Consider the following 27,650-nt stretch of genomic DNA (forward strand, 5'->3'; position numbering starts at 1 on the left):
GAGGGAGATACGCACATGGAGGAGAAAAGAGAAAAGCAAGGCCTTGCCCGGCCGGGTTTGTATCTCATCAGGCATTAGGTATTGACTGAAAGATTGTGATCAGACTTTAATTTACATGGTTACTCTGTGGACAGACTTTAATTTACATGGTTACTCTGTGGACAGTATGTTTACATGGCTTGGAGAAAAGCAGGGAATTTGGTGAAGAATTCAAATAAGAGATGTTAATTATGACCTGTTTTTAAGCCAGATGTGCATGGTGGTCCCTGTGTGCCATGAGTTTGAAGCTAAGCTTCTGCTATAGAGCAAGTTGCAGTCCAAGTCAGTGGTATAGAGAGGCGCTTTGTCTCAAAAAACAGGAAATAAAACCCAAAACTTCTGTTTTTAGGCAGTGGCAGTATAGAAGGATCTGACTTAAGAGCTAGAACCTATAGGACTTAATGTGACCTCTAAATTGACAAAAGACAGATTAGCAAGAGAATATAGAGATTCTGGTCTTGCACATAGATATTTCAGGGTCATTTACAGAGAAATGCCCCTAGTTCCTGAAAGGCTGCTATTCCATTGTAATAGGTGGAGGAGAGGCAGGTCTGTTTGGGTATTTTCTCATCCGTAAGATTTACGTTGTTTGTAGAGAGATTTATGACAAGGTGGAGTTGTTTTGGGAGGCTCTGCCTTTAGGCAGATAAAAGTATTTTAGGACTCAAATACTTTCAACTTAAAATAATTTTTCTGCCATAGTGGTTTATTTCTCTGGGTCCTTTTCTTGGCAAAAGAGAGGAACAAGTATTGAATCTGGCTTGTGTAATAAATAGTATGATAGAGGATGAAATTTACGAAGGAGCAGATTTCAGGAGTGATGAGTTTATATGGTGTAGTTGAGTTTGGGACACAAGAGATCCTAGGAGCAGTGGATAAAGGTCTGGGGGTGTAGGAGAGAGTTTGAGGAGGCCGAGTACTGGTGATGTTCTCCTAGGAGAGTAGGAAGGATGAGAAAAGTGAAACTGGAGGCTAGAAACTAGAGAGGAGGGTGGGGATGACAAGAGAGAAGGAAGAATGAGAAAAAGAAGGTTCTAGAAACAAAGCAGGAGGGTAAGGAGGAAGGGAATCTTGCTTGTAAAGGAGCTGGTAAGGAGGAACAGGTGAAAAGGGAACCGGGAGAATTACACATATGTTAACTGGAATCCTAGGTCAGATGAATGCCTGGCATGGGGAGTCCCAAAAGATCTGACCTGATCACATGCCCCTAAAATCAAACAAAGCAAAATGGTGGGAATCGGGAAAGGAATCTTCCCACTGTGTTGTAGAGTCATTCTCAGGCTTGTCTTCAGGGGTACTGACAGAGCATCTGATTTAAGTTTGGAAGGAGCAGAAGCAGTGACGGGAAGAATGTGGGTCAGCTATTGGGGTCTTACTGTGGTTTTGGTTGATCCTTGTCTCCAGACTGACCCTGCAGAGGGTGGATTAGGAAGCTCTGCTCCCTGCAGGTAGTTTCAACCCATCAAGATGTCCAGACCTGTAGTTCCCACAATTCAAGGTTGTGGGGGAGAATGATCTAGAGAAAAAAGTCAGAAAGGCAAGATGGAGTTAGTTCTTCCTACAGATTTGGGGCAATGGCTGGAGACCTATAAGGCAGCCTTCCAAGGTTGGAAATAGGATGTTGTAAACTGGGGCACAACATGTTGATTATCATTGCCCCCTGTAAACCTTGAGAATGTGTTAAGAGTCACTTATCTTGGTGCCTTTCCCCTTGAAGGGGAAGATTGCCAGCTTTAGAGGAATACTTCTTAAATGATTAACCTGTGCAGAGTTTAGCAGCAGTCTGACCCAAGGTTTAAGGAAGACAGATGCAAAATGAAGGCACAGATGCTAAGCCTCCATCCTGCTGCTAGTGCCAGTCCCAGGTGAAGAATCAGTTTTTAAGCAAAAACAGCCTTCATTTCCCTATTAGAAAACCAAAGGAGGACACAGTGTAGGAAGAACCCTAAGTGGTGATCAGCAGTGCTAGCTTATAGAAGATGATCATTTATACTTTTTGATCTAGTGTACTGTTTGGAAGAGCACAAAGGCACTGTTTATTTAAGGGCTTGTAGGCTTACCACTTAAAAAAAACGAGGTTCCTACTCTTAAGCACAATAAATATAAAAAGTAAAAGCCAGAAATAATCAAAATACTAGCAGAAAATATAGGCCTGGTTTTAGATAGATCCCAGTTAGTAAAGGCTATTCTAATCATGTCACCAGAATCCGAAAGGTTGATAGATTTGACTCACATGCTAGAAGTTTACTGTGTGAATGTGCTAGAAACACCATACAGTTGGAATGCAAGTGACAGCTAAGAAATGGATTTGCTATGTGTTAGACAGTGGTTTTATGTTTATACCTCCCTCCATTTTGGTATTGCTGTGCCTCATTCATGCATACCAGACAAGTGTTCTCTACCACTTGAGCTATAACCCCAGTCCTTTTGCATATGATATATATATATATGTATATATATATATAGTAAAATGACTAAGTGGAGATTTCTGGTTAAGAAGATGCCTTTATTTGTATGAAATGAAAGAGGGAAATCACAAAAATAATAAAAGGCAGAAAGAATGATAGTAGGAAAACTTTGTTTTTGTTAATGATAGGCTAAATATTTGGGACTTCTTTCCCAATAAGAACAAATAGAACAGATGGGCAAAATTTACAACAAATTTGTGCCAAGGAAATGGGATTGAGTGCTTAGAAGACAGTAAATAATCTCAGAGACTTGGGAGGATCGTGGTTCAAGGCTAGCCCCTCCCTGCAAAAATGTTTCAGAGAGCCCATTCTGAACAATAAGCCAGACGTGGTGATGCATGTTTACACTCTCAGCTATATGGGAGGCAGTAGGGAGGAAGATTGAGATCTAGGTTGGCTACTAAACAAAAGTTAAGATCTTTTCTGAAAAACAACTGAAACAAAGAAGTGTTGGAAGCATGGCTTAAGTGGTAAAGTGCCTGAAGCTCTGCAGTTCAAATCCCAGTCCTGTTTGTAAAAAGAAAGGACAGTGGAATTACACTTAAAAATGTTAAAATGAAGACAAAACTGTCAAGTAGGAATCTGTACTCAATAAAACATCCCTTAAAAGTTGAGATCAAAATTATCATTTTATTTTATTTTATTTTTGGTCAGCCCTGGGCCTTGGACTCAGGGCCTGAGCACTGTCCCTGGCTTCTCTTTTTGCTCAAGGCTAGCACTCTGCCACTTGAGCCACAGTGCCACTTGTGGCCGTTGATCTATATATGTGGTACTGGGGAATCGAACCCAGGGCTTCATGTATGGGAGGCAGGTACTCTATGACCAGGCCATATTCCCAGCCCTAGTCACAATGTCTATTGAAAAGAACAAATAAAGTGAAATGTGGAATAAGTTGAATTAAGATGATGTAAATAACATTGCACCTAATAATCTCAGACTCTATAAGACTGTTTTCATATGCACAGAGAGCATTATCAAAATAGCTGGTCTTTAAAAGAAAATCTTGACAAATTTCAAGACAAAAGCCAAAATAGCAGACTTAATATAAAGATAAATTCAGGGCTGGGGATATAGCCTAGTGGCAAGAGTGCCTGCCTCGGATACACGAGGCCCTAGGTTCGATTCCCCAGCACCACATATACAGAAAACGGCCAGAAGCGGCGCTGTGGCTCAAGTGGCAGAGTGCTAGCCTTGAGCGGGAAGAAGCCAGGGACGGTGCTCAGGCCCTGAGTCCAAGGCCCAGGACTGGCAAAAAAAAAAAAAAAAGATAAATTCAATATTTGAAAAGATCATTATAGGACTGGGGATATGGCCTAGTGGCAAGAGTGCTTGCCTCTGTATACATGAGGCCCTGGGTTCAATTCCCCAGCACCACATATACAGAAAATGGCCAGAAGTGGCGCTGTGGCTCAAGTGGCAGAGTGCTAGCCTTGAGCAAAAAGAAGCCAGGGACAGTGCTCAGGCCCTGAGTCCAAGCCCCAGGACTGGCAAAAAAAGAAGAAAGATCATTATAAACCAATACATTAGTAGAATAAGGCAGAAAATGTGATATCAGTAGCTGCAAAAATTTTCTTTGGTAAGATCTAACACTCAAAATGAAACCTCATGCACTCATTATGAATAAAAGGTAGCATCCTTAATTTGAAGGAAGTTACCTAAATTTGGTTAAAGTCTATTGTAAGAATCATGTCTAATGGTGAAAATGAGGAAAGTTTTCTTCAGGCTGGAGAAGAAGTAGGTAGTTTTTTTTTTTTTTATATCATTATTACTCTACTATTTCACTGGATGTTTTACCTGGCTCAGTAAGTCAAGAAAAATAAGAGTACATGCCTCTGAGGAACAGAAAATTCTGTGATTTTTATAGATGATATGATTATATACGCAGAAATGTCAACAATACCTCTTTTTAACATGCAAAAAAATCAAGGTAACTTGAGAAACAATTGTAGTTTTATATACCAAGAGCAAATAAGAAATATAATAAAAGTTTACAATAGAATAAAATATTTTTTCAGAAAAAACAGTGGTACAGAGAGAGCCTCTATACTAAAGCAACAAATGTTATTGAGATGTGGTAAAGTTAGTGGGCATGCTTTTTTCACTGAGCCGAGGATTCCATGTTGTAAACTGTTGGTTTTCCCCAAGTTTTGTTCATTCAGTTTGTCCATCAGAATGCCAGCAGGTGTGTGTATATGTGTGCGCGTGCGCGCACATTTTCATGTTGCTGTGTAGAAAGATGTTATAGATGTCATGCTGGTGGACCCTCTGGATCTTGCCAGAAGCAACTCTGTGGGGTTCCAGAGAAAAGCTCTTCCTGGGGAGGGCATCCTCTGCAGGCACCTTAACTACCAGAGTGTCCAGTAAGGTGGTGTGCGATGAATTGCCATGGTTGTGGAGGCCAGAGAGGCTGTGCAGACCACAGGGGCCCCATGCTGGGGAAACCTGTGAGGGTGAGGGAGTTGGTGTTTGGCTGTAGAAAAACCTGCAAGGCTGTACATACCTAGTTAGCAGCGTGATACCAACTTTTTCTTCACTGGCAAATAAGATTAGGTTGATTACCCTTACATCTTTACATCAGCCCACCGTTTGTCTAAGTATGTGTCCTTGAATGTTTTCTTTATGCAAGACTAGATATCTGAGTGGACAGAATGGATATACTTGGCTTTGCAGGGCTTAAGATCTGGTGGGATCACTAGCCAGTCTACCGGTTAGTTGAGATTCTTTTTGCCAGGCGCTGTTCTAGTTCCTGGGATGTGCGTACAAGTGATCAAGATACACAGTTGTCTTCGATATGAGATACCCTCAAGCGGGTAATCATATTAATAAACACATTTAGATAATCATTTAAAAAACTATGGAGGAAATTCTAGGCTGCTCCCAGATAGGAGCCCTCAGGAAATCTCTTAGGAAGCAACACTTTGTGATGCACATAATGGCGATGAGTTGTCTCTGTGAGACCATTATTAGAGACCATGGATCTAGGCCAGGAAGCTTCTGAGAAGGCCTTATCCTGAGCTTGTCTCATCCGAAGAAGTGAGAAGCAGGTATGATGAAGCAAGAAGAGACCATGCTGGAGCCAAGGCTGCTCCCAGCCTCAGGCCACTTTGGAAATGGAGATGGCCTATGAGATACCCTAAATCAGACAGCTATAAATTCAGTTGTAGTGCATTTCCTTCCCCCCCCCTCCCTCCCTCCCTCCCTCCCTCCCTCCCTCCCTCCCTCCCTCCCTCCCTCCCTCCCTCCCCTCTTTCCCTCTCCCCTCCCCTACCCTCTCTCCTCCCCCCCCCCCCGCCCCCAGTGGGGTATTTAGTGGAAATTGGATTAGAGGCAAGAATGGCAGTGGCGATAGCACTGAGTGTGCATTTGCAGAAATCATGGTGGCACCTGGGTGAGCAGCAGAGCTGGAAGTAGCTGGATGGCTTGGAAGATGGGGTGTGGAGAGGCTGACAGTCCTGGAGGGGGGTTGAGTGTGGGATAGCATTAGTCATTTTACGGATGTGAAGTCAGTTAAAAAGAAACTTGGGTTTGAACATGAAGAAGGGTTTGTAGTGGGAACTAGAGAGTGAGGAGCTGGAGATTCTACAGATAGCTGTAGCTTTGCAGTCTTAGAGGAGCTGAAGTAGAAGGCCAGGGCAGGACTATGGCATAATTAATTGTTATACAGTCTGAATATGTGCTTCAGCACACTTACATGTGTGCTTAGCCGGGTGAGGACCCTTGAGATAGATCTGTTCTTTTGATAGATTGCAGATAAATAATACAATCTTCTTCACTGCAGCCACTGTGGTCAGTGGGCCTTGGTTCCCACACCTGGTTCCTCTTACCCCTGAAAGTCAGGGCCCTTCTTGATGTCTATGTGTGTGCGCGCGCGCGCGTGTGTGTGTGTGTGTGCCAGTGCCAGTCCTGGGGCTTTGAATTCAGGAGCTGGGCACTGTCCTTGAGCTTCTTTTGTTCAAAGCTAGCACTTTACCACTTGAGCCACAGCGCTATTTCCAGTTTTTCTGTTTATGAGGAATTGAATCCAGGGCTTCATGCATGTGGGCAGGCACTCTACCACTAAGCCACATTCTCAGCCAGTTCTTTTTTCTTTTTTTTTTAATTGTTATTTTAAGAAGTTGCAAAAGGGTGTTACAATTGCATGCGTCAGGTTTTGAGTACAATGCTTCTTGGGCAGTGTCACCCTTTCCTTTGCTTTCCCCCGTTTTCCCTCTCCCATCCCTATCCACAAGTTACATAATGTATATTTTACATAGTATGTACTGAATATAGTGACTGCATTTGCTCACCCTTCTTCACTCCATTCTTGTGCCCATCCCCACCCCCTTGTCTGTCCCCTAAGAAAGAAAAACAGAACACAAAGTTTGCACTTCTTGGATTTTGTTATGATAAACAGTACTTTAGCTGTTCAGAGAAGTTATGCCTTTGGATTCCTCCCTACATACGCTCTCCTTTAGTCAGTTCGTGTTTAAATGGATAGAGCCCTGTGTAAGTTATCATGTTTAGTTGTATTTTAGTTCTAGCTTCCACATAAGAGAGAACATGCACCGATTGTCATTGAGCTTGGCTGACCTCACTTAACGTGATTTGTTCTAGTCCATCCATTTCCCTGCACATGTTGATGTCCATTCTTACTCTGGGCCACCCTGCCCATTGCCACAGTTTCCATTTGTCCAGGACTCAGCTCAGCACTCTGTCGGGCTCTGCCCAGAGCTGCCTCCTGGACGGCAGAACCGAGGGGTGAAGTAGAGCTAGCAGCAGTCTTCTCAGTGCCCACTGTCTACTCAAGAGTATTCATCTTCAGAACTGCTGCGTGCTCAGGTCAAGTCCTGGAGCCTGTCCTAAACCTTTTAATTTTAGGATGGTGTCAGACTTACAGAGAAGTTACAATAATAACGACAGTTTTGTGGACCCTATACTCAATGCTCTTGCCAGCATTACTTTAGCTCCTCTACAGCCACCAGGAAACCACTGTTGGTGCATTATTATACACCGAACTTCACACTTCATTCAGATTTCTTTTATTTTCCTATAATGTCCTTTGCTTCTTCAGGGCCCCATTCAGGATACTGAATTACATCCAATTGTCACATGTTTTTAGGCTCCATTAAACTGACAGTTTCTCAGACTTTCCTTGTTACTGACATTGACAGGTGAGGTGTGTGTTTCCTAGGTATCCTTCAATTTGGGTTCATTTGCTATTTTTCTCATGTTGAGACTGGGGTTATAGGTGTGTGTGGGGGGGGGGGGGGGTCATGGGGCTTGAACTCGGTCTGAGCGCTGTCCCTGAGATTTTTTTGCTCAAGGCTAGTGCTGTAGCACTTGAACCACAACTCTACTTCTGGTTTTTTAGTGGCTCATTCATTGGAAATAAAGAGTCTTATGGAATTGTCTGGCTGGCTTCAAATTGCAATCCTCCGATCTCAGCCTCCTGAGTAGCTGGGATTTCAGCTGGTGCCCACATCACTTTTAACAGCCACCTGACATATCTGGAGTAGAGCTAATGCTCTTCCTCCTCTTGGCTGTGTCCCCTGTCTCAATGTGGGTGGAGTACTTGAGCGTTCCTGCTGTCTGGCCATAATATCTTGTGCCCACACTGCTTCAGAAATGTTTCTGGCCCCGGTTCTGCTATGCCTTGGTACCTCCCAGCCTTCACAGTGGTCTTTGGAGATCTCTTTCCACAAACTTTCCAGTGACTCTCATTGTACTCAGATGCCACTCTTGCTTCTCAGCATGCTCTATAGGCCTGTACCACTCGTTCTGTCCCCTCTCCAGCCTCCTCCCCTTTTCTCCTTGTACTGTGGTTTAGCTGTGGTTTTTTTCTCCTGATTTCTTCAGGTCTTTTAGCTCTCTATAACTGGGAATGATGCTCAGTCTCCTTGTTTCCTCCAAACTTCAGCTTTACTTGTTACTTCTTGCTGTTCCCTCAGGGACAACTTCCCAACCTCCTTGTAAGGTGGGGGTGGCTCACTCTTGCCATGAATTCCATGGTACGTGTATTGCTTGACGTCTTCTCTTCTGTGTTCATTCTTACTAGTTGGTCTTCAAGTCTGCACCAGAGTAAGTGCTTGATAAGCGTTTGTTGAGTGGATGAATTTTGTTGGGAACACTCTCCATGTTTAGCGTGTAGCATGCAAGTATTTAAATGTATTTTTTAGTCCATGATTTAAATATCCTCTGCATACTTTTAAGTGTATTTGTGTAATTGCAGTGGTAAGTGTGGTGATGGTATAGGAAGTGTATGTTCACCCTATGCTACTACCATCGAGGGCCCATTGGTTCCTTCATTTATTATTCTCTCATTCACCAAACGTGAACTAGAAGCACCTCATGGTGCAGTGCCAGCGTGCCTGGGAGCCTGCTGGAGGTTGGAGGAACCTTATACATTGACTCTCTTGATTGTGGAGCAGGACAGATCTGGACAAATGTAGTTTGAGTTTCAGCTCTGCCACTTTTAAGATTTATAGTCTGGTGCATAAGAACATTTATCCAGCTGTAGAAGTAGAGACAGGAATGTCTCTCTTGTATGCTGTGGAAGGACTCAGATCGTATGACTGTAAGACAATCAGCACAGCAACCATAGTAATGACTGAGTTAATGTTCATTGCTTTTTAGGTTCTTAGCCCTATGCAGTTTACAGTAGTTATTTTCATTAATTCTTACCACAGTCCTGTGATTAGGAGTGATATTTTCATACCAGCAGTGGCAAATGTCTGGCCCAAGGGTCTTCTAAGGCTTGAGAAATGAATTGTTACATGACAGGACAGACCTGTGTGCTTCTTGTCGACTGTGCCTGTATTGATAATTTTGTATGGCCCATGAATAACGTTATAAATATCCAAATGGCCCCTGGCAGAGAAAGGAATCTCCACCTATTATAACTGCAGAAATTGAGACTTAGTTGAAAATGCAGTAATATATCTGAGGTTACAGTAGTGCCAAGATTTAGAGCTATTTTTGGAGCCAGCTTCAGTTACCTGCTTATAAACCCTCAAAAGTACTTCTTATGTCCTTATCTCTATTGTTTCTCAGTTTTTGCCTTGTTTGTTTGGGGTTTTAAAGACCTGAGGCATTTGTAAGATTTTAAGTCTTGGGAGGAGGGGAGGACTGCCATCAGCTGTTATCGACATGAATGTTTTTTACTTAATTTTTTTTTTTTTTTACTTACTTTTGAGCAGTTTTGGCTATGGCTGGCCTTCCCTTACTCCATTGTATCTTTGTGGGGTCTTGATGTGGGATTGGATCCACCTCAATATTAATTCTCATGTGTGGACTGTAGACCCTGGCAAGGCTCACCTGCAGGACTGTCAAAACAGCAGGTTTCTTAGCCACTCTCTGATGGCAATCTTCTAGTGCAGCACGGTGTGGAAAATTATTTTTACTTGTGATACACTTTAGATAGGGCATTCTTATTGAGTCTAAAGCTTAAGAGTCAGTGATGTTTTAGTGACCCAGACTCTTCCACAGGAAGCTAGTAGCAAAATTAAGCAAGTACTTAATATATGCTGATATTGTTTACAAATAGTTGATAGGAGAATAAAACCAACAATGAGTGACTATGTTCCTTTGATGATACTGAGACTTGCTTTTTTTGGCTTGTGCTGTATCACTTGAGAGGTGCCTCCGGGTCACCGTTTTGCTAGGTAATTGGAGGTGGATTCTAGTTAAACTTTTGTACCAGGACTGACTTGTTTTCTTTCTTGCGAATTCATAGTTGGGGAATTTGGTATATGTTTTTGTCATCTTTTTTCCCCCAGTTAGGGGGTTAGCCCAAAAAGGAATAGGTCTTGGTATGACAAGGTTGGTTCCATTTTATAGCCTATGGTAGGTCAATCTGGAGAAGCGATACTTCAGTATGTTTTGTTGATTAGCATATTATTTCCATAGCTCGGAACTGGCCCCTAAAGCGTACTGTAAAATAGTTACTTCTCTTGATTTAGAAAATTAGTAGTCAATATCAGTTATTTCATACACCTAGTATTTATGTGTTTCTCTGTATTTGTTCATCTATAAACAGGATTGTTTTATTATCTTAGTAGGAAGACAACAGACAGCTAGGGCAGCCATGGCTGTCTGTGTGCTAGCATGCAGGCTGAGGCAGATCCCCGTCTTCATCTCCCACCCTACTTTCTAACCCTCATAGCTCAATTGAGGAACATTTGGCAGATGCTAACTTGTGCATTCTTTTAATTATATATATATATATACACACACACACACACACATATTTGTTTTTAATTGACACAGTAGTTGTATATATGGGTAGAGTATGATGTTTCAATACATGTAAATGGTGTATAATGATTGGATCAGATCAGTATTGCTGAGTCCTCTCTAGTACTTTTTCAGTAGACAACTGTAAGCCCGCCATGGTTATTCTCCTTGTTACAGGCCGTTGTATGTTTTCCCCTGTCACACTGCACCTGTGCATCTGTTAACTATCCTCTCCACAGCCTTCCCAGACCCTGAGACCTACCATTCTGCTATCTGCTTCTATGACACCAATTTCCTGGCTTCCACCTATGAGGGAGGACGTGTGGTGTTTGTTTGTATTAAAGTTGTAGGCTGGTGTATGTTTCCTAAGTGTACAGATTCATCTCTGGGCTCTCCTCACACTATGATAACGAGCATATGCTGCAGCCCCTGAACTGTCTTTCCTCCCACCCTGCGATCCTTTTGGGATATCTTTGAAGCTAGTGGGGGGAAAAGTTACATTGTGGAGGTGTCGGCTTAGCTTAGCGTTTTGCCTTTTCTGTTTTCTTGTCTCTTTGCTCTCCTCCTTTCCCTTTCCCTCCCTTCCTGTCTCCTCTCCATTCCTATGTAGGGTCTTACTTTGTAGCTCAGGCTGACCTGGAACTTGACATCTTCTACCTCAGCCTACTGAGTCTGGGATTATAGGTGTCACATGGCTTTTTTTTTTTTTAAAGGAATATAGCAGAAATGATATGGTTCTAAGTATTGGTTGCTGTATTATTTATAGAAAGTTTTGAGAAATTGACAGATATCTTCAGCTGTCTTTGAAGAGTTAACAGGAAATGTGTTTTCCCTAAGTTAGGGAAACTGGTAGGTAGAGATGATAAATGGAAGATGCCTCCTCTGGGCCAGATAGGGATGGAAACGAGTGCTTCTCTTTCCTCTGGCTTTCCAGTGGACAACTTTCTACCATGCTGGAAAAACGAATCCTAACATGACATGTTAATAGAAGGCTGAAGGACATGTTTAACTCAAGTGCGTCTTATGTTTTATAGAATGCTATGCTGGTGATTTATTTATATAGATTAAAAATAAGTAAAGTTTGTTCCATGACATATCAATTTTTGGCTGGGTATTTATTTCATCACTTTATATACTTGTTGAGCTTAATTTCTGCTGTGGAAAGTGTTATATGATATTAAGTTAGTAGCCATTTGTAAAGAATTAGTTAAAATGTCGACAGCTGTCTCCTTGTGGATCTGACTCTGAATTTTCTTGACTCTTCATTTTTTATTTCTTCCCAGTTCTTTCACGTATCTTTGTTATACTTGAGGTAAAAATGTTAACATTTTGGTTATGATTTAATCTTCTTAGAAATAATATTCTTTATTCTATATCTGTTTAAACCAACTTCTTATATATTGCATGTAGATACTGCTTCTTAGCAAAGAGCAAGAGAAAGGACTGGCAATAGAGAGTACAAGTAGGATTTGTGGGGAAAAGTATCCTGGTACAGTGTTGTCCAGCTAGCTAGAGCTTACTGGAAGATTCACTGAAGAACCCTCTCTGCTGGAATGTGGGTAGCACTTGGTGGTCCGTGAATGTACTTGGTGCCTTGTCTTTTCAGGCACCTAGCTTTGGGAAGGGTGTAGTGTGGAGTTGTTTCCAGGTTTAGATCAAGGATAATGTGTTGCTATAGTTATACCCAAAGGCTTTGGTGGTTGATTACGAGTTTTGGGCATTTTCTGTTTAATTCAGCTACTAGTTACAGAAAGACAAGTTTTAATTTTTAACAAGTGTACTTGTACCCCTCAATATGAAAATACCCTGCATTTCCACCATCTGGAGGTTTGCTGTAGACTTAATGATAACCACTCATTAATAATCATTATTTGACTATAGCCTTATTGAAGAAAGGAGAAAGGAAGAGTAGTATTTGGAGCCTAGGGGGTAGGGCTAGAAGGCATTGATTGAATCCCATTGGGATGAAGGCTCCTTGAAGGAGTAGGGAAAGGTAGCCAGGTCTAATAACCTTTAAGGATCCAAAGTATGATACATAGCATGTTAAATATACAGGCACCAAACAGGACTAATGATGAGAGCATTATGTGGGAAAACGTGTGGATTCTATATCCCTGCCTTGAGTAAATAGATTCAGACCGGAGAGTCTTCATGGTTATTTGTGGTGTAAGTTGTTCTAGGTTTGTGTGTTTGCCCTTGATGCCTTCAAGTATAGACCAGAATTCTTGACTGTGAGGAACCATAGTTGACTCCTTTCTGCCTTTTTGACTTCCCCTCTCCAAAATTAGCTAAGATCCTTCATTGATCTTTTTTTAATCACCTAAAAATGTTCCATTAATGACACAATTTCATTCAAAGCCACTTTGTCAGAGCTGCCAAGTATTTAGGTGGGGAGATTGACTTCATTTCCATGGAATTTGTTGACGTTGTGTTGGTTGTATTTATAGAATGCATTATGTTTTGGTAATCTGTCTCTGAAACATCTGGCAGGGATTAAAACACAGGAAGCGTACTAGGGGTGACTTGTGAGATTTTAAGAATGACTTAGAGGACATTTAAAAAGCATCTAGAATGAGTTCCATTTTACTCTCAGGTAGAGATTACTTAATAAATACTGCTTTTGTAACAAATGTGATACATAGAGGCATTTGATATGAACAGACTTGCTTTTTTAAAATAAAGTATTTTTAGGAAAACAGAATTTGACTAACATTACACTGCTGGCTCCTTGCCTTTTGTTACACGCATACTGAAATGGTCCAAATAATGATGCCACTAAAACAGCGTATGCATTGTTTTGATGGGGTATTGATTCCTTCTGTGGTGTTCAAAATTGTTTGCGTGCCTCCCAGCAACAATACATATGTGACAGACTCCTTGTGAGATGAGCATTCTAAAAAACAGAATGCTAGTTTACCTTTCAGTGGCTGTGCAACTACAGGGGGAAAATCGTGTTTTTAGCAATGTGGCCTTAAGGCACCAACACACTTACATCCAGTGCATGGAGTTACTTTAACAAAATCTAATCCAAGGGAACAAAAATCTGGCATTTGTAGAGGTTATTTATTGGTTGCCATAAGCTCCTAGAAAGAACATTCTGTTTCTTTTAATAAAATCCTTTTGGACAATTGTCTACATTTTAATGTGTAAGTATCTGAGGAATTTGATTTTAACAAGGATGAACTTAAGTGGGAGAAAGGAAGAAGTGGGAAGTTGGGAGTCATAAAGGAGGGATGACCACATTTCTTTTCTTGCTAGTTATATTTCTGCTTCTCACCTGTGGTAGGCCATTGTGGACATTGTGTTGAGAGACTGCCGTCCAGTCAGCATGAGGATCCTGGAATCAGGAATGTAACCTGCTCATGCTTAGGCTTTAGAACCGAATGATTGTCATGATGCTGGTTATTTACTAGTGAAATGAACATTGAAATTACCTAATGACTCTTGCGCTTATTACTAACATTGTGAGGCTGAATTAGTTTGTTGTGATTTAGGTGACAGTTTTATTTTTCAAAAGAAACTCTTACCTCTTTTTATCCTTTTCATAAGTATAAATTAGTTTATTAATGGGGACAATGAGTAAATAATAACATTTATTGAAGTGAAGCTTGATAATTCTTCTTTGTAGGTAATCCTCATGTCAGTCTTTCAGTAGCTGTGTAATTCCAGTAGAACTAGCGAGTTATTTTGCTTAGAATGACTTTTTTTCCTCTGTGCAGTGAAAGTTGAATGTAAGAACAGATCTTAATAGATATAGTTACACAGTTTATTTTCTCATGTATCACTTTACTGCTGTCTTCTAGAACATTGTTATACTAAATGTTCCAATAATGGAAATTTTATGCAGCAACTTCAAATGAAAGAAATTTGCAAAAACTCAATTTTGGAACTCATTCCTTGAGGAGAAGGAAAAAAAACTCACCATGCTGTGACCAAATTAGATTTCTGATATGTTGGCAACTTGTCAAACACTGTCATTTCCAGACAACAAGGTTGGGTTCCAATGGAAGTGTCAGTACTTCCCACCCACTTTCAATTGGAAATATTTGGGGTTTTAATGTGATTGAATAGTGAAATGTTTGTAAACGTTTTAGTTGGTAACAGGTAATTAAAATTTGTTGTACCTAAATAAAAATGGCTCTACACGGAATCAGTTCTAGTGGAGTCTTCTTTTCAAGAGCTTGATTTGAAATTCTTGGAGATATTAGTTGTACTTACTGGAGCTCCTTTGTTTTGCAGAGATCATGATGCAGCCGTCCTTTTGGATTTCTTTTTAATAATGTGTGACCCTTCACCTTTGATCCCCTGACCTGCATTACCTTGGTAACCATTTCATTTTTTAATTTAATTTCATTTTTAATTTTGGTGTACAAGCTGTAACATTTCATCTCTCAAAGTATAGCACGCTGATTTCCTCAAATAGAGATACCCCTTTGAGCGATAAATTTGCAAAATGCTGTCTTCATTTTCTGTATTGAAATTCATTTCAGTTTTTAAAAATAAAGTATAATCTGTGTTTTCATCCTTTTAAAAACGAGTTTATTTAGTGCATTTTCCCATACATGTTTTGCAAAAGCTATGAATTAACTCAGGTTCACATAAAATACACACATATCCAACATGTCTGCAATTGTCCTTCCACCAAACCACTGCCCCCTACACTTAAACACACACACACACACACAATCATTGTCAGTGCACAATTTTTCAGTAGTAGCAACTTGAATTGTTATATCTGCATCCTCAAATTACATATTCTTAATATTATTGGGAGAGAAAGCCTACTGTTTTAATTTGAATTTAAGGGCTAGAAGAATACAATATTGTCACCTTTCCTCCCCTTTGGTAAAACAGCAGTTTTAATGTAATCAAAATGTGTGTTCCTTTTTACTAACTACATACTATTTGCTCTTATTTTGTTACTGTTTATCAAATAGTGTGTTTTTATTGTATTCATCTTTTCAGAAAGTTCTTAAAACCAAAACTTAAACTTGAGTTAATTCTTTGAATTGCTTAAGAAATCATAATTCTCCCCCTCTAAAAAAATCATGTGAAATCTCTGCACATGGTCCAGTGAAGCACAGATTATCTTTTAAGTGTCTCATTATTTTATTCTCTAACATTTAATGCTGATGTTTTAATTGCACACAGCTGAAGCTGCTAAATGAGCACTGAAATGGATTTAAGTCCTCTCTGAGCTTTGTTGATACCTATAAAAGTTTATATCATTCATTAGAACCACAAATTAAAATTAGTCATGGTGAGCTGTTCATTGGTAATTGGAACTCTTACAAAACACTTCCAGCTTGTGGCTTATTTTGCCTGTTAAATCTACATACCTGGAAAGTCGCCTTTGGCCTGTTGGGTATCTTTTCTTTTCACAGAACTGCAAAGTATCAGAGTTGAGAAATGCAAGTAGGTATAATGACAAAGCTCCTGTATTCCTGTGATGATAAATGTGCTAACAGTTAGAGCAACTTCCTTGCTGAACCTGGAGTTTTAGGGTAATTTTTTTTTAAGTACAACACAACCCACCACAGTGCAGGAATGTTTTCCAGATCCCCAAAGACTTTTGTTTTTCTTTTCCTTTCTTTTCTCTCCCTCCCACCCCCTTCCAGGTGTGTCCTTTATTTGTTCCTTTGATCCTATGAACTTCAAGCAACAAGGGAAAGGTACCTGATCTGGAGTTTGTAGACTCAGGGCTGCTTACGGGCTGCGCTCCTCCTGCCAGGGATGAGCTGGCTGATTGTCCCCTGGGGAGTCACAGGCTCCCCATTGATAGAGTCAGTTAGCTGGGGTCCCCAGAGCCAAATCATTTATTCATAAATCTAATAGAAGCTGAAAAGACATTAATAGATGCAGAAGAGAAACACTGTTATTACCTTATGATTGTATCAATTAGAGTTTTCTTTAAAGTTTTCTGCTTAATACATTTTTAAGGCTGTCTTTTTTTCTAAGAGAGCCAGTACATGGATACAGTGATTACTTATTTCCAGTGAGCATTGGTTATTTGTTTAGTATTTATATTGAGTTGAAAGCCACATGGATATTATTTGTGATTCGCAGAGAAAACTCTTCTCTGAGAGTTAGAAAATTTTCTTTGGAGTAACAAGATCTTTGGGTATGTTGGGATCTTAAGGATAGTTACCCAAAATGAAAACAATTCAGCGTAGGACTTGAAAAGGCTTTAGTTTTAGTGTGAACACAGTATTTGATTGACCATCCAGGAGTTTGCAAAATGTCTAATTGATGCTGCTTCTGTTTTATCCTGTGTGCAAGCAGCTGCTGTATGTTTCCTACTTGCTTTTTAGAGCTGTTGAGAGAATACATGAAATATTCTGGGAACTCAGAAGAAGGTGCTTTTGAAACTGAACCCACTCAGTTGTGAACCCCGTGAGGAAGGGCCAGCCGGTGTGGCTGTAATCCCACGTCGGCCTCTTGCAAATGGCCTGACTGCAATCCATCACTCAACCTCTCTGTGCCTGAGTTTCCTCCTCTCTATATGGAGGACAATGATAATCGCACCTACCCCAAAAGATTCACATAGACAAGTGGGAAGGGCCGTAGAGCAGACTGGTGTGCAGCGTTGCCAACCATTGTGTGGAACATGCACCTGTCACAGAGGGCACTACCTGCCCCCAGTGTCCCAGCTTTTGACTTAGACACCTGTGGATAGCTTATGGCAAGTGAGTGCCTGTAAAGTAGATTCAAGTTTGGGTGGGTAAAGGCTTCTTAACCTTTTTGGAAGAAAAGTAAAGAGCCACCTCATCCTTCACCCTTCCTTTATTGATTCTTTTGTTTTAGCTATTTTGGGTTGTGGAGACATAATAAAAGAGGTGGGGGAGGGAGAGAATATAATTTACCCGATTAGCTCTCTTGACTCTGATAAGCTGTCTTAGGTAGCTTTCAAGGAATGAGATGTCTCCCTCAGCTGTAGGTGGCCTCAGTTTCCTCTTATGTAGAGTAGGACTTCATTGCTGTCCCATGTTCTGAATATGTGTCACCTATCTTCCGGGTGCTTTCTATGCCCTTTAATCAGCCCTTTTGTCTAGGAGGTGGGTAGTGGACTAACCCAGTTTCATGCACAAGAATGCTGATGCTCAGGTAGATTAGATACACTGTCCCTGGCTTGTATCCTTAGTTAGTGTATCATAAAACTGGCACTTAAATCCAGCTGCTATTTAGCTCCTGACACCTTCTGCCTCGAGTTTATCTGCAAGCCTGGCAGAACCACACACATAAAGCAGCTCTGCCATTTTTCCTCAGCTATATGAACTTTTTTGACTCTTGGCCATCAGACCTTTTAACATAATAGCACCCTAAATTAGTAAGGCCTCATGGAACAGTGTAGTGGCTCTGGCGGTCAGCCCGCGGCCATCATCGTCAGGAAGACTGTTACATATGCAGCACTAGCACAGTCTCTCTAGCACTGGCTTCCTTGGTCTTAGCTGCATAGCTAGAGTCACTAGCACAGCTTTTTAAAAACTAGGAACACTGATGCCACCTGTGACTAATCTTTTTGTTTAGCAGAGAACCAATAATCAAGACCTTCAGGAAGTAAACAAGAAAAGTAGTAATTTGTACACATAGATTTATGCCTTTGGAATATGGGCCAGAGCTATTCATCTTACAGTGGGCTGTGTTGTAAGTAAGATGGATCTCTGTGGGCCAGGTTAGTTGTTCACTCAACAGTAGCCAGGACCCTGCTGTCAGAGCCTCTGAATGAGAACTGGCCGTCAAGAACACCAGGCTTGAGCTTAGTTACAGGGTTCCTGAACAACAGGGTTGGCTTTTTTTTTTTTTTTTTTTTACATTCTTTTTCACCTTTGTTCTTTCTCCCCTTTTATGCATCGATTTTTCCTTTCCCTTCTTCTGTTCTCCTCCTTCAGAGTTCTCTGATTTCCCCTTTTCTTTCTTTCATCCACCTGACAGGACTGTAAAGTACTTGAAATCCTCCAGGTGCACAGCCTGTGGCTTCAAATGGCTTTCTGTGCGCGCGCACATGCATGCTGGTGCAGGGGCTTCAACTCATGGCCTTGTGCTCTCCTTTAGCATTTTCCCTCAAACATAGTACTCTGCCGCTCCAGTTACACCTCTACTTCAATTTTTTGCTGGTTAATTATAGACAAGAGTCTCTTTGATTTGTCTGCCTGGGCTGGCTTTGGACTGTGATTCTCAGATCTCAGCCTCCTGAGTAGCTAGAATTCAGCCAGGAGCCACCGGTACCTTGTTCAAATGGACTTCCTTAATTTGTATGACAAATTGTTCAAGGGTAGCACTCTACCACTTGAGCTACAGTGCCACTTCTGGCTTTTTCTGTTTATACGGTACTGAGGAATTGAACCCAGGGCCTCATGCATGCTAGGCAAGCACTCTACCACTAAGCCACATTCCCAGCCTTGTATTACTGTTTTTCAAAGGGGTTAGTGCTGAACATTGTTAGGTTTTATTTGATCATCTGTCCTAATTTGTTTTATCTTGATAATTTAGACAAATAGGTTTAGTCATAGAGTAGTGAAGGTGAGGTCCTAGAACAGTATTCAGATGTGCTAGAAGCTGCTTATGACAGATTTCTGTGGCATAGTTTTTGAATTGGAAGGTCCACCACCATTTGCATCAGACCCTCGTTTTTGGTGATGATGAATCTGCTCCTGAGAGGGAAAGTTGGTTTGACTCAGCTGATGTTGCCTTCACTGTCACCATGTGAATCGTGTCAGAGAGGAGAATCAAGTCAAATTGGCAGCTCAGGGCTGCCTTTGCCTCCAGAAGTGTTGGCAGTTCTCCTGCTCCCCCCTTTCACAGGAGCGAAGGGTGGCAGGGTAGGGTGAGCCTGAGGCCTTCACAGTGTGGAGGCGGGAAACTCTGGGTGGTGCCCTTGGTGTCAGCCAGCCTCTGTAGGAGTCACTGACGACGGCCTCTAGCTCTTCTGAGGCTTTAGGAGAGACTGAGAAACACATGGTGGAGTATGACACGGTATTTCTGTCATCCCTTAGTGAGACCTGCCCTAGCCAAAGAGGGAGTTGATAAAGAATGCAGTGTCAGTGGAGGCCGGAAGCCACAGAAGCAGCTCTTGTCTGTTGGGGTTGTGCTTGCTTCCCCTGGGGAAGCCAGGCTGTCTTGCTGTGTTGCTGGGCGACATACCCCAGCATTGTAGGATTTAGACTAGATTCTCTCTTTCCCCCTCTTTTGTCTGTTGTGGGGCTTGAACTCCAGGCCTGGGCACTGTCCCTGAGCCACAGCCCCCCTTTGGTTTTTCTGGTGGTTAACTGGAGATAGGAATTTCACTGGCTTTCCTGCCCAGGCTGGTTTCAAACCAAGGTCCACAGATCTCAGCCTCCTGAGTAAGTAATTACAGGCATGAACGAACCATCAGGGTCCAGGAGAACCTAAATGCTGTGATGAGGCTTGGTAGAGAAGGTTGAAAGTCTTGGCTCAAGTCTGACTCTAGGTCTCCCTTACCCACTCTAGTTCACCTTACACATGTGCATGTGCATAGTAGATACTCAGCAAATGGAAACTCTTTTCATTTCTCATTAGCACAGGTAATTAAGGACAAGAGCTGATAGACTGCACGTATCTGTGCAGAGATATATCTGTAATTAAAGTTTTAATTAAAGAAACACCAGACCAGCAGATGGTTCTTATCCTTGCATCCTGTAAACCAAACAGCCGTGACTTTTTGATCTTGCAAACAAGCAGAGCCAAGAGTCTCAGCTTTCATGGTGGTACCAAAAGGGAGAGGCAGCCTTATTAACTAGCCGTAGTCTAATTTTGGTAGCACTCTGCGTGATGACAGATCTGGAGATAATCATTGCAGTTTGATATGGAAAGACAATACATCAAAGTTATGTCCCTATTGAAGCTTCTAAGCCCCAAGTCAAGGACATTGCCACAGCCCAGCTGGTAGATCACAAGGCATGTGGTTTTGTGCTAGGTCACAAAAGCTGACAAAGTGTTATTTAGGATCATCAGCTAAACACAGTATTAAATTGGAGCACCATCATCCTGATTTTTTCAGGTTTTGCCACTGGATAGCAGTGCAGAGTTGAGATGTCACCTAGGCCTGGCTGCCTCACGCCGGTCCTCTGCTATGTCGCATTGACTTTAATGGTCAATTAAGTGCAGAATTATTTGTTTTTTTAAGTTGTAGCAAGGGTTTATTTTAGTGTAATGGTTAAAGTAGGAGAAATGGAAAAAGAGAGAAACTTTCTCTGCTTCCCATTTAGGAAATGGGAGTGAAAGAAGTCCTTAAGTGCAGAAAGAAGGCAAACAAATACCCACGTAGGACCTTCCAGTGGCTGCTGGGCATCTATTCTTGTCACATGGCCATCAGAGAGAAGCCAGAGCTGGGCAGTGAAGTGGGCAGGCTGTGAAATGCCGCAGCTCACCTTCAGCTCCCAGGAGCAGCCATTCCTTCACCCCGGTTTCCCACCCTGCCTCCTCCTCGATTACATAGCCAGGCACCGGGTTTTCAAACGTTCAGTGCAGGAAGGCAGTTCCACAACAGAACTTGATGCTGGTTGACCTTCGTGTGCGCCTACTACTGACATCTCAGTTTGTTTTTTGTTTGATAGCACCAGTACTGAAGGTGTTCTTTTCATATTTCACAGTGAAATATTTTAGCTTAGGTTCAAAGCATAGTTTGTACTTTGCTGAACAGTGAGTATCTTCATTGTCCCCGTGTTGCTTTAAAGAAGGAAGCTGAGCTTCCGCTGGAAGGAGTCAGTGTTACACTGGAAAGTACCTAAGTACCTTCATTTTACAGACCTGCCATAAAAGAGCTGAGTCCAAACTTTTACAAAGCAAAACCCAGTCGTCTTGAGAGAAGTGAGTGTGTGGGCGTGAGGAGCCGTGCGTGCCACTCACGGGAGAGCGAGGCCCGTGTTTCAAAGGCAGATGGGAAGGCTTGGGCTATGTGGTGAGAGTTAGGGGTGGTTTTTTAAATTTTTGTTGTTGTTGTTGTTTTTTCCCCATGCTGGTGCTTAGGCAATGCACAAAGAGCCTGGGCGTTTCTCCTGAGCTTTTGTGCTCAAGACTAGCGCTCTACTACCACGTGGAGCCAAAGTGCCACTTCCCAGCTTTTTTGGTGGTTAATTGGAGAAAAGAGTCTGATAGACTTTGATGTCTGGGCTGGCTTTGAACCTTGAACCTCAGATCTTAGCCTCCTGAGTAGCAGCAGTAGCTAGGTTTACGGGTGTGAGCCAGCAGCGCCCACAGATGTTCTTTAGTTGTAGAAATCAAGTAACCTGCTTTGACTAAATAGTCCTGAGTGCTTACAACCAGAAAACATAAGGTTTATGCAGACTTGTACTGGTAGGTACTAATTGACATTTCACTTGTGGAAATTTGAACCCATGAAATGATTTCCTTTCTAATTTGGTTCAAGACTTTACCATGTAACCTTTGAATACACTAATAGGTTTTAGGAGTTTCTTCTTTATGCCGTTGAATAGTTGCTGCAAGTTGAATAGTGATGGCAGCAAGGTGGTGGTTGCCTTTAAGGCAGGATGGGGATCTGTTTCTCCAGAGAGGAGAAAACCACGTGAAAGTACTCCTTTGTCTCTATGTCTTTTGCTTTAGTTATTTTCAGGTAAGAGTTTTGTGCTTTTCTGCCCAGACTAGCCTCGGACTGCAGCTGTTACAGTGATGGGAGACAGTGGGTTGTCCTGTCCACTCCACAGTGACTTAATTTCAGATAAGACGCCATCCCCAGTATCTGAAATAAAGCAGCAAACCAAACAAAGCCATTTGTCCCCAAAACTTTACCTTCTGATTAAAGGGACGGTGAACAAAAGCGAGCACTTACATGCGCCACTTAAATCTATTAACGGGTATACTCGAGCCACTGAGAAGTAGGCGCTATTTTTCTCATTCCCCAGGTAAGGAAACTGAGGTACAGAGAAGTCAACTTGCTCTGTGTCACATGGTGAGCAGTGGTGCCATTGATATCCAAGCCACCTGGTTGTTAGATTGAGGTTTCATGTTCTTAGACGCTGCTTGCTTTTCCGTTAAATATTGCCAAATCTGCTCATTTCTAAATTGTCTGGGATAATGGATGGGATGAAGAGCAGAGAAGCCAGGAGCACTGTGGAGATAGCCTGTGTTCATGTGCATGGTGTTTTACTCGGTGTGACTTGAGTCTCCACAAGGTGAAGAGCCTGGCCTAGAGAACCACATAGGTACCTGGAAAGAATATTCCAGCTAGAGGGGACAGCAAGAGGAAAGGATCTGCAGTATCTGTAGGCTTGGCAATGGTGAAAGAGAAGTCAGAGAGACAGGTAGGCACCTAGAGTTGCTGCCTAGATTGTCAAGTGGGGAGATGCCAGGAACAGTGTCCCGAGGGTCCTTGCAGGACATGGTAGCCCTTATTTGGCCTCACAGTGTAGCCCAGGCTGGTCTTGAGCTCCTGATCCTCCTGTCCCAGCCTCCTGAGTGCTAGGGACTGCAGGTGCATGTGGCTACAGTGTAGACCTTTGATTTTACCGAGGTTCTTGGAAGCCATCCAAGAGGTTTTGAACAGGAAAAAGACATGGTCACTTTGAATGTAGAGCAGGGTCTACATACAGCAGCCGGCTGCCACTTGGCACAGCCAGCAAACTAAACATGCCACTAAATGGTTAGCATAGAAAAGGGTGATGATATCTCATATCATAAGAATTATCTGAAATTCAAATTTCAGGGTTTGTTTCAGCTCGTTTTGTTGGAGCAGAGGCTCCCTTGTTCATTGGTGTGCTGACGGAGGCTGCTTTCCAGGTACCAGAGCCGAGCGGAGCTGTGTGGCTGAGGCCCCGCGCCCCCCTCCCTCCCCCGCCTGCCTGGCCTCCATGTAGCTCATGACCAGTGCCTCTGGCGTGCTCTGGCGTGGTATGGAAAGTGGCTGCACTCTGGCTTGGGGGACATAGTGTTAGAGGGGCCTGGTGAGGAGACTGACTCAGGAGCTGAGGGCCATGTGACCCAGCACAGTCACAAGGTTGAGATGCAGGGTTCCTTTGTTCCTTGTTTCGGAGTTTGAACTCAAGGCCTCATGCTTGCTTGGACTGACTCTCTCCTGTCTGAATCAGGTCACCAGTCTTGCTTTTTGGTGGTTGTGCGTGTGCACAACCAGAACTAGGGCTTGAACTCAAGAGTTCTGTGCTCTTGCTTTTAACTTTTTCCATTCAAGGCTGGTGCTCTACCACTTGAGTCACACTTCTACTTCCAGTGTTTTGCTAGCTAAGAATCATATGGAGTTTGGGCATAAGAATCATATGGAGTTTGCTGCCTGGATTGACTTGAAGCCATGATCCTCTGATCTCAGCCTCCTGAGTAGCTAGGATTACAGGCATGAACCACCAGTGCCTGGCTTTGGTGGTTATTTTGGAGATGGTCTCTTGTTGATTTTTCTTTGCTGGCTGGTCTTGAACCCTAGGATTACAGGTGTGAGCTGCTGGTGCCTGCTAGCAGAGCGTGTTTTGAAGCAAGAGCTGACAAATGGTATTTACATGAGAAGATTGAGGGTTTGGTGTTGACAGTAGGTACAAAGTAATTAAAAAAAGTGTAACTTCCCATTTTTGGAATTGAGAAAATTGTGGGGGCCACAGGTTGGGAAGAAGGGTGAGAAGATTACCAAAGTTGTTTTTTGGACATACTGGTTTTTAAGATGCCAAATGGAGTTGGATTGGCAGACATGAATGTGCCTTCGAGCAGAGACCTAGGCTGCAGGTAGACAGTGGAGTGTTTTCTGTTTGTACATGAGACTGAAGGAAATCCTTCAGAGAGTACATGTGAACACAGAGACTTGAGGCTCACTAATAAGGGGGGAAGAGAGTGGAGGAAGCAGAGGGGAGTGAGCATGAGCAACCAGAGATGGCGGGGCACTGTGTTCTGGAAGCAGAGCATGGTCGTCTGCCAGGGGCTGCTGCCGGGCTGAGGATTCACTGCAGACTGGGGCTGCTGGGAACCGGTAAGAGCTGTAGGGGCGAAGTGGTGAGGACAAAGCCCCAGTGCCTGGTGGATCGATCCGTGGAGACGGGAGGACAGGAAGCCGAGCTGGTGTTCCGGAGTTGTGTTTTCTGTAACGAGGCTCAGGCCAGGGGAGGACAAGATAGGATTTTGCCGGGTAAGTTCAGTGCAGAGAGAGCTGAGCACCGTGTAGAGAAGCAGGAATGCAATCCACACCACACAGGAGCAAGACAGACAGGGGGAGGGGAGGCTGTGGCATTGGTTGGTGCAGTCAGAGTGGGGCTTGAACTTGCTCTAGGCCTAGGGCAGGATGGCCCACTAGGAACGTCAAGGGAGCCTTGTGAAATGAATTTTGGTGATACATTTTACTGTGTTTAACTTAATATATAAAATACGCAGACATAATTAGTATGGCATGATTGAGATATGTTGTGTTTTTTGGTACACTTTTTGAAATGGGTGTGTTTTGCACTTCTGGCACATCTTACTCCAAACTAGGCACATTGCAGATTTCCAGCAGCTACATGGAGCTGGTGGCCACCACGCAAGACAACACAAATCTCCATCTCCATGGAAGTTACTGGAAGGATGGGCTTGGAACAGAGAGGCTGCTTGCAAGACAAGGGGTGTGGCCAGGTGCTCCAGTGGCTTCGGCTCCAACCGCAAGCCCTTGGGGTCAGCCTCACATGTGTGGGATCCCAGGGCTGCTCTCGCCTCATTTTGAGTCTGAGTGTTACTTCTTTTTTTTTTTTTTTTGGCCAGTCCTGGGCCTTGGACTCAGGGCCTGAGCACTGTCCCTGGCTTCTTCCCACTCAAGGCTAGCACTCTGCCACTTGAGCCACAGCGCCGCTTCTGGCCGTTTTCTGTATATGTGGTGCTGGGGAATCGAACCTAGGGCCTCGTGTATCCGAGGCAGGCACTCTTGCCACTAGGCTATCTCCCCAGCCCTGAGTGTTACTTCTTGGAATCGAGTTTGGGGAAGGAGTTCTGGTCACAGTAGGATATGAGAAACACAGGCTTTCATTTTGACAGGGTCTTTCCTAAATAGCAATTTCCGCTGATTTTTGCTTTTATCCAGACCTTTTATCGAGTCACTGGTGAGGAGGTGTCCATGTGTATAGCTCCTTACAGCAAACATCTGTATCCAGGAAAAATACCCTTTAAAGATTCCTGCCTTTATTTTGACATATCTTTAGATGCTTGATCTTTATTTTGGCATTATCCTCAAATCCCCCAAGTTCTGTTAGTGATACTTAGCCCAGCAATCCTAGGAGCATTTGGCTCCATGTCAAAGAGACATTTCTGGGCCTCAGGGCACAATGCAGGCAGCAGCATAGCAGCCTTTCCAACAGGACCCAAGTGGGCATCCAGTACCAGGCAGCTTAGCTGCTACCCCTGTGCACACATGCCTACTACTTGCATGTACACATGTATTGGCTTGAGATCCACACGGAGTGAGTCTGTGCACATTAATGAAAATTGTGATGTCAGAAGCGGATTTTGTAGCCTCTTACAGGTTAGAGAACAGCAAGATAATTTGAGGGAGTCAACAAGAGCACCTTTTCAGCCCAGAGGGAAAGGTGACTGGCATAACCCATTTCCATACCTTTACAAGTTGACTTTAGGTTCTCAGCTTGTTTCCAGCAGTGTTAAGGTAAATCAAAGATCTAGTGAGCCCAGAGCCTTAGGAACAGCTCATTTTGAGCCATGTGCGTGGGTACCTTTGTCCTCAGATGACTTTCATGTTGGAGCAATGACCTGTTGGTTTCGACTCAGTGAATGGCAGGGAAGGAGTGGTCGGTCCATGGCTGTCGTGCCCAGGCCTCAGTCTTCAGAGCATTAGGAGAACCTGTAGTATTCTCCTTGTACTGTTGTGTTTGCATGAAAGAAAGTTCAGGAATAGACATAAGCATTCTTAAACTCCTTTAACTCTAGTTGAATATTTCCATCTGATGAAATATATGAATACCAAGAACTAGAAAAGTAAACAAGCAATGAGAAGAACATTCATAGCCCTGCCCCAGTTCATTTTGAGGTTTTTCTCCCCACTAAGTTACCCTTTTGATGAAAAATGTACTGGAATGCATCTCAGCAGACGAAAAGCTATTTTATGATGCCACCGACAAATTATAACATTGTAGAAGAGAGCAAAATCACTCAATTGGCGTGCATGAAATTATAGTTTCTTTGAAATTTGAAGGCCAGTTTGTCTAGAAGACTAGAAAGTAAGAATTTTAATTTTTTTTCATTGTTTTAAATTTAGACCATGACCACTAAAATACTTAAAACATTTAGACATGCAAAATGCACGCTTTTTGTTTGTTTGTTTGACAAGTTTATTGGCTGAACTTAACAGTGCTTCCTTAAGTTTCTGCAGAATTTACAGGCACCTCAGCAGGAGATGCAAACACCTGTCCCAGAAACACTGCCACTGCCCAGCGATGTGGGCTTGGTCCATAAGCTTTGCGCTAACTGCATTCACGGCTGTGCAAGGTTTTGGGGATGTGAGTCCACTTACAGACGCTGACATTTTCACAGAGACTCCCACTTTGACCTCTTAGAAGGCGCGGCTTCTCTGTGTCTCGCTGATGCATTCCTGTATGACATTTGGAAACTTGCAGCCTGCATGACCACAGCCAAAGCAGCTGTGCTCCTTCCCGCCCTAGAGTGCAGCGCTTCCTCACGCATGGCAGCGGAGGCCCTTCTGCAGGGGACATCTGGACTTGATTCTGTCATAAAGTCTTCATTAACCGGAAACTCCCACTCTCGATATAGATGCAAATGGAAGTAGAGAGAGCCAAGCTCCACAGCCATCCCCCGGTCCGTTCCGGCATGTCCTCACCGGGTCGCACCTCCCCTGCCTCTTCCCACCTCCCCACACATTTCTGTCCCTCCCCACTCCTGCCTGACCTAGCGCACAGACCACAGGCCAGCCGCTTCTCACACACCTTTCCTTAGGCGCCCTAGCCCCGCCTGTCCTTCAGTTCTCCC

The 27,650-nt window shown here is 43.0% G+C and overlaps 2 protein-coding genes across 4 annotated transcripts in view; both read left to right on the forward strand.

Annotated features, from left to right (window-relative positions):
* Window positions 1–15,240, forward strand: part of LOC125354526 (calmodulin-binding transcription activator 1-like) — a 74,053-nt gene extending 58,813 nt beyond the window's left edge. Inside the window, exon 4 of the mRNA XM_048350166.1 lies at window positions 14,958–15,240. Within this exon, the coding sequence (XP_048206123.1) occupies window positions 14,958–14,966 (9 nt within the window). The 3' untranslated portion in view covers window positions 14,967–15,240. The remainder of the gene's footprint in view (window positions 1–14,957) is intronic.
* LOC125354523 (calmodulin-binding transcription activator 1) overlaps window positions 1–27,650 on the forward strand; it is a 639,297-nt gene that overhangs the window by 25,551 nt on the left and 586,096 nt on the right. For all 3 annotated transcript variants that reach the window (XM_048350159.1, XM_048350161.1, XM_048350160.1), the window contains exon 2: window positions 14,958–15,041. The gene's annotated coding sequence lies outside the window, so the exon portion shown is untranslated. The remainder of the gene's footprint in view (window positions 1–14,957; window positions 15,042–27,650) is intronic.

The sequence above is a fragment of the Perognathus longimembris genome, chromosome 7, assembly GCF_023159225.1.
Source record: "Perognathus longimembris pacificus isolate PPM17 chromosome 7, ASM2315922v1, whole genome shotgun sequence".
Taxonomy (NCBI): Eukaryota; Metazoa; Chordata; class Mammalia; order Rodentia; family Heteromyidae; genus Perognathus; species Perognathus longimembris.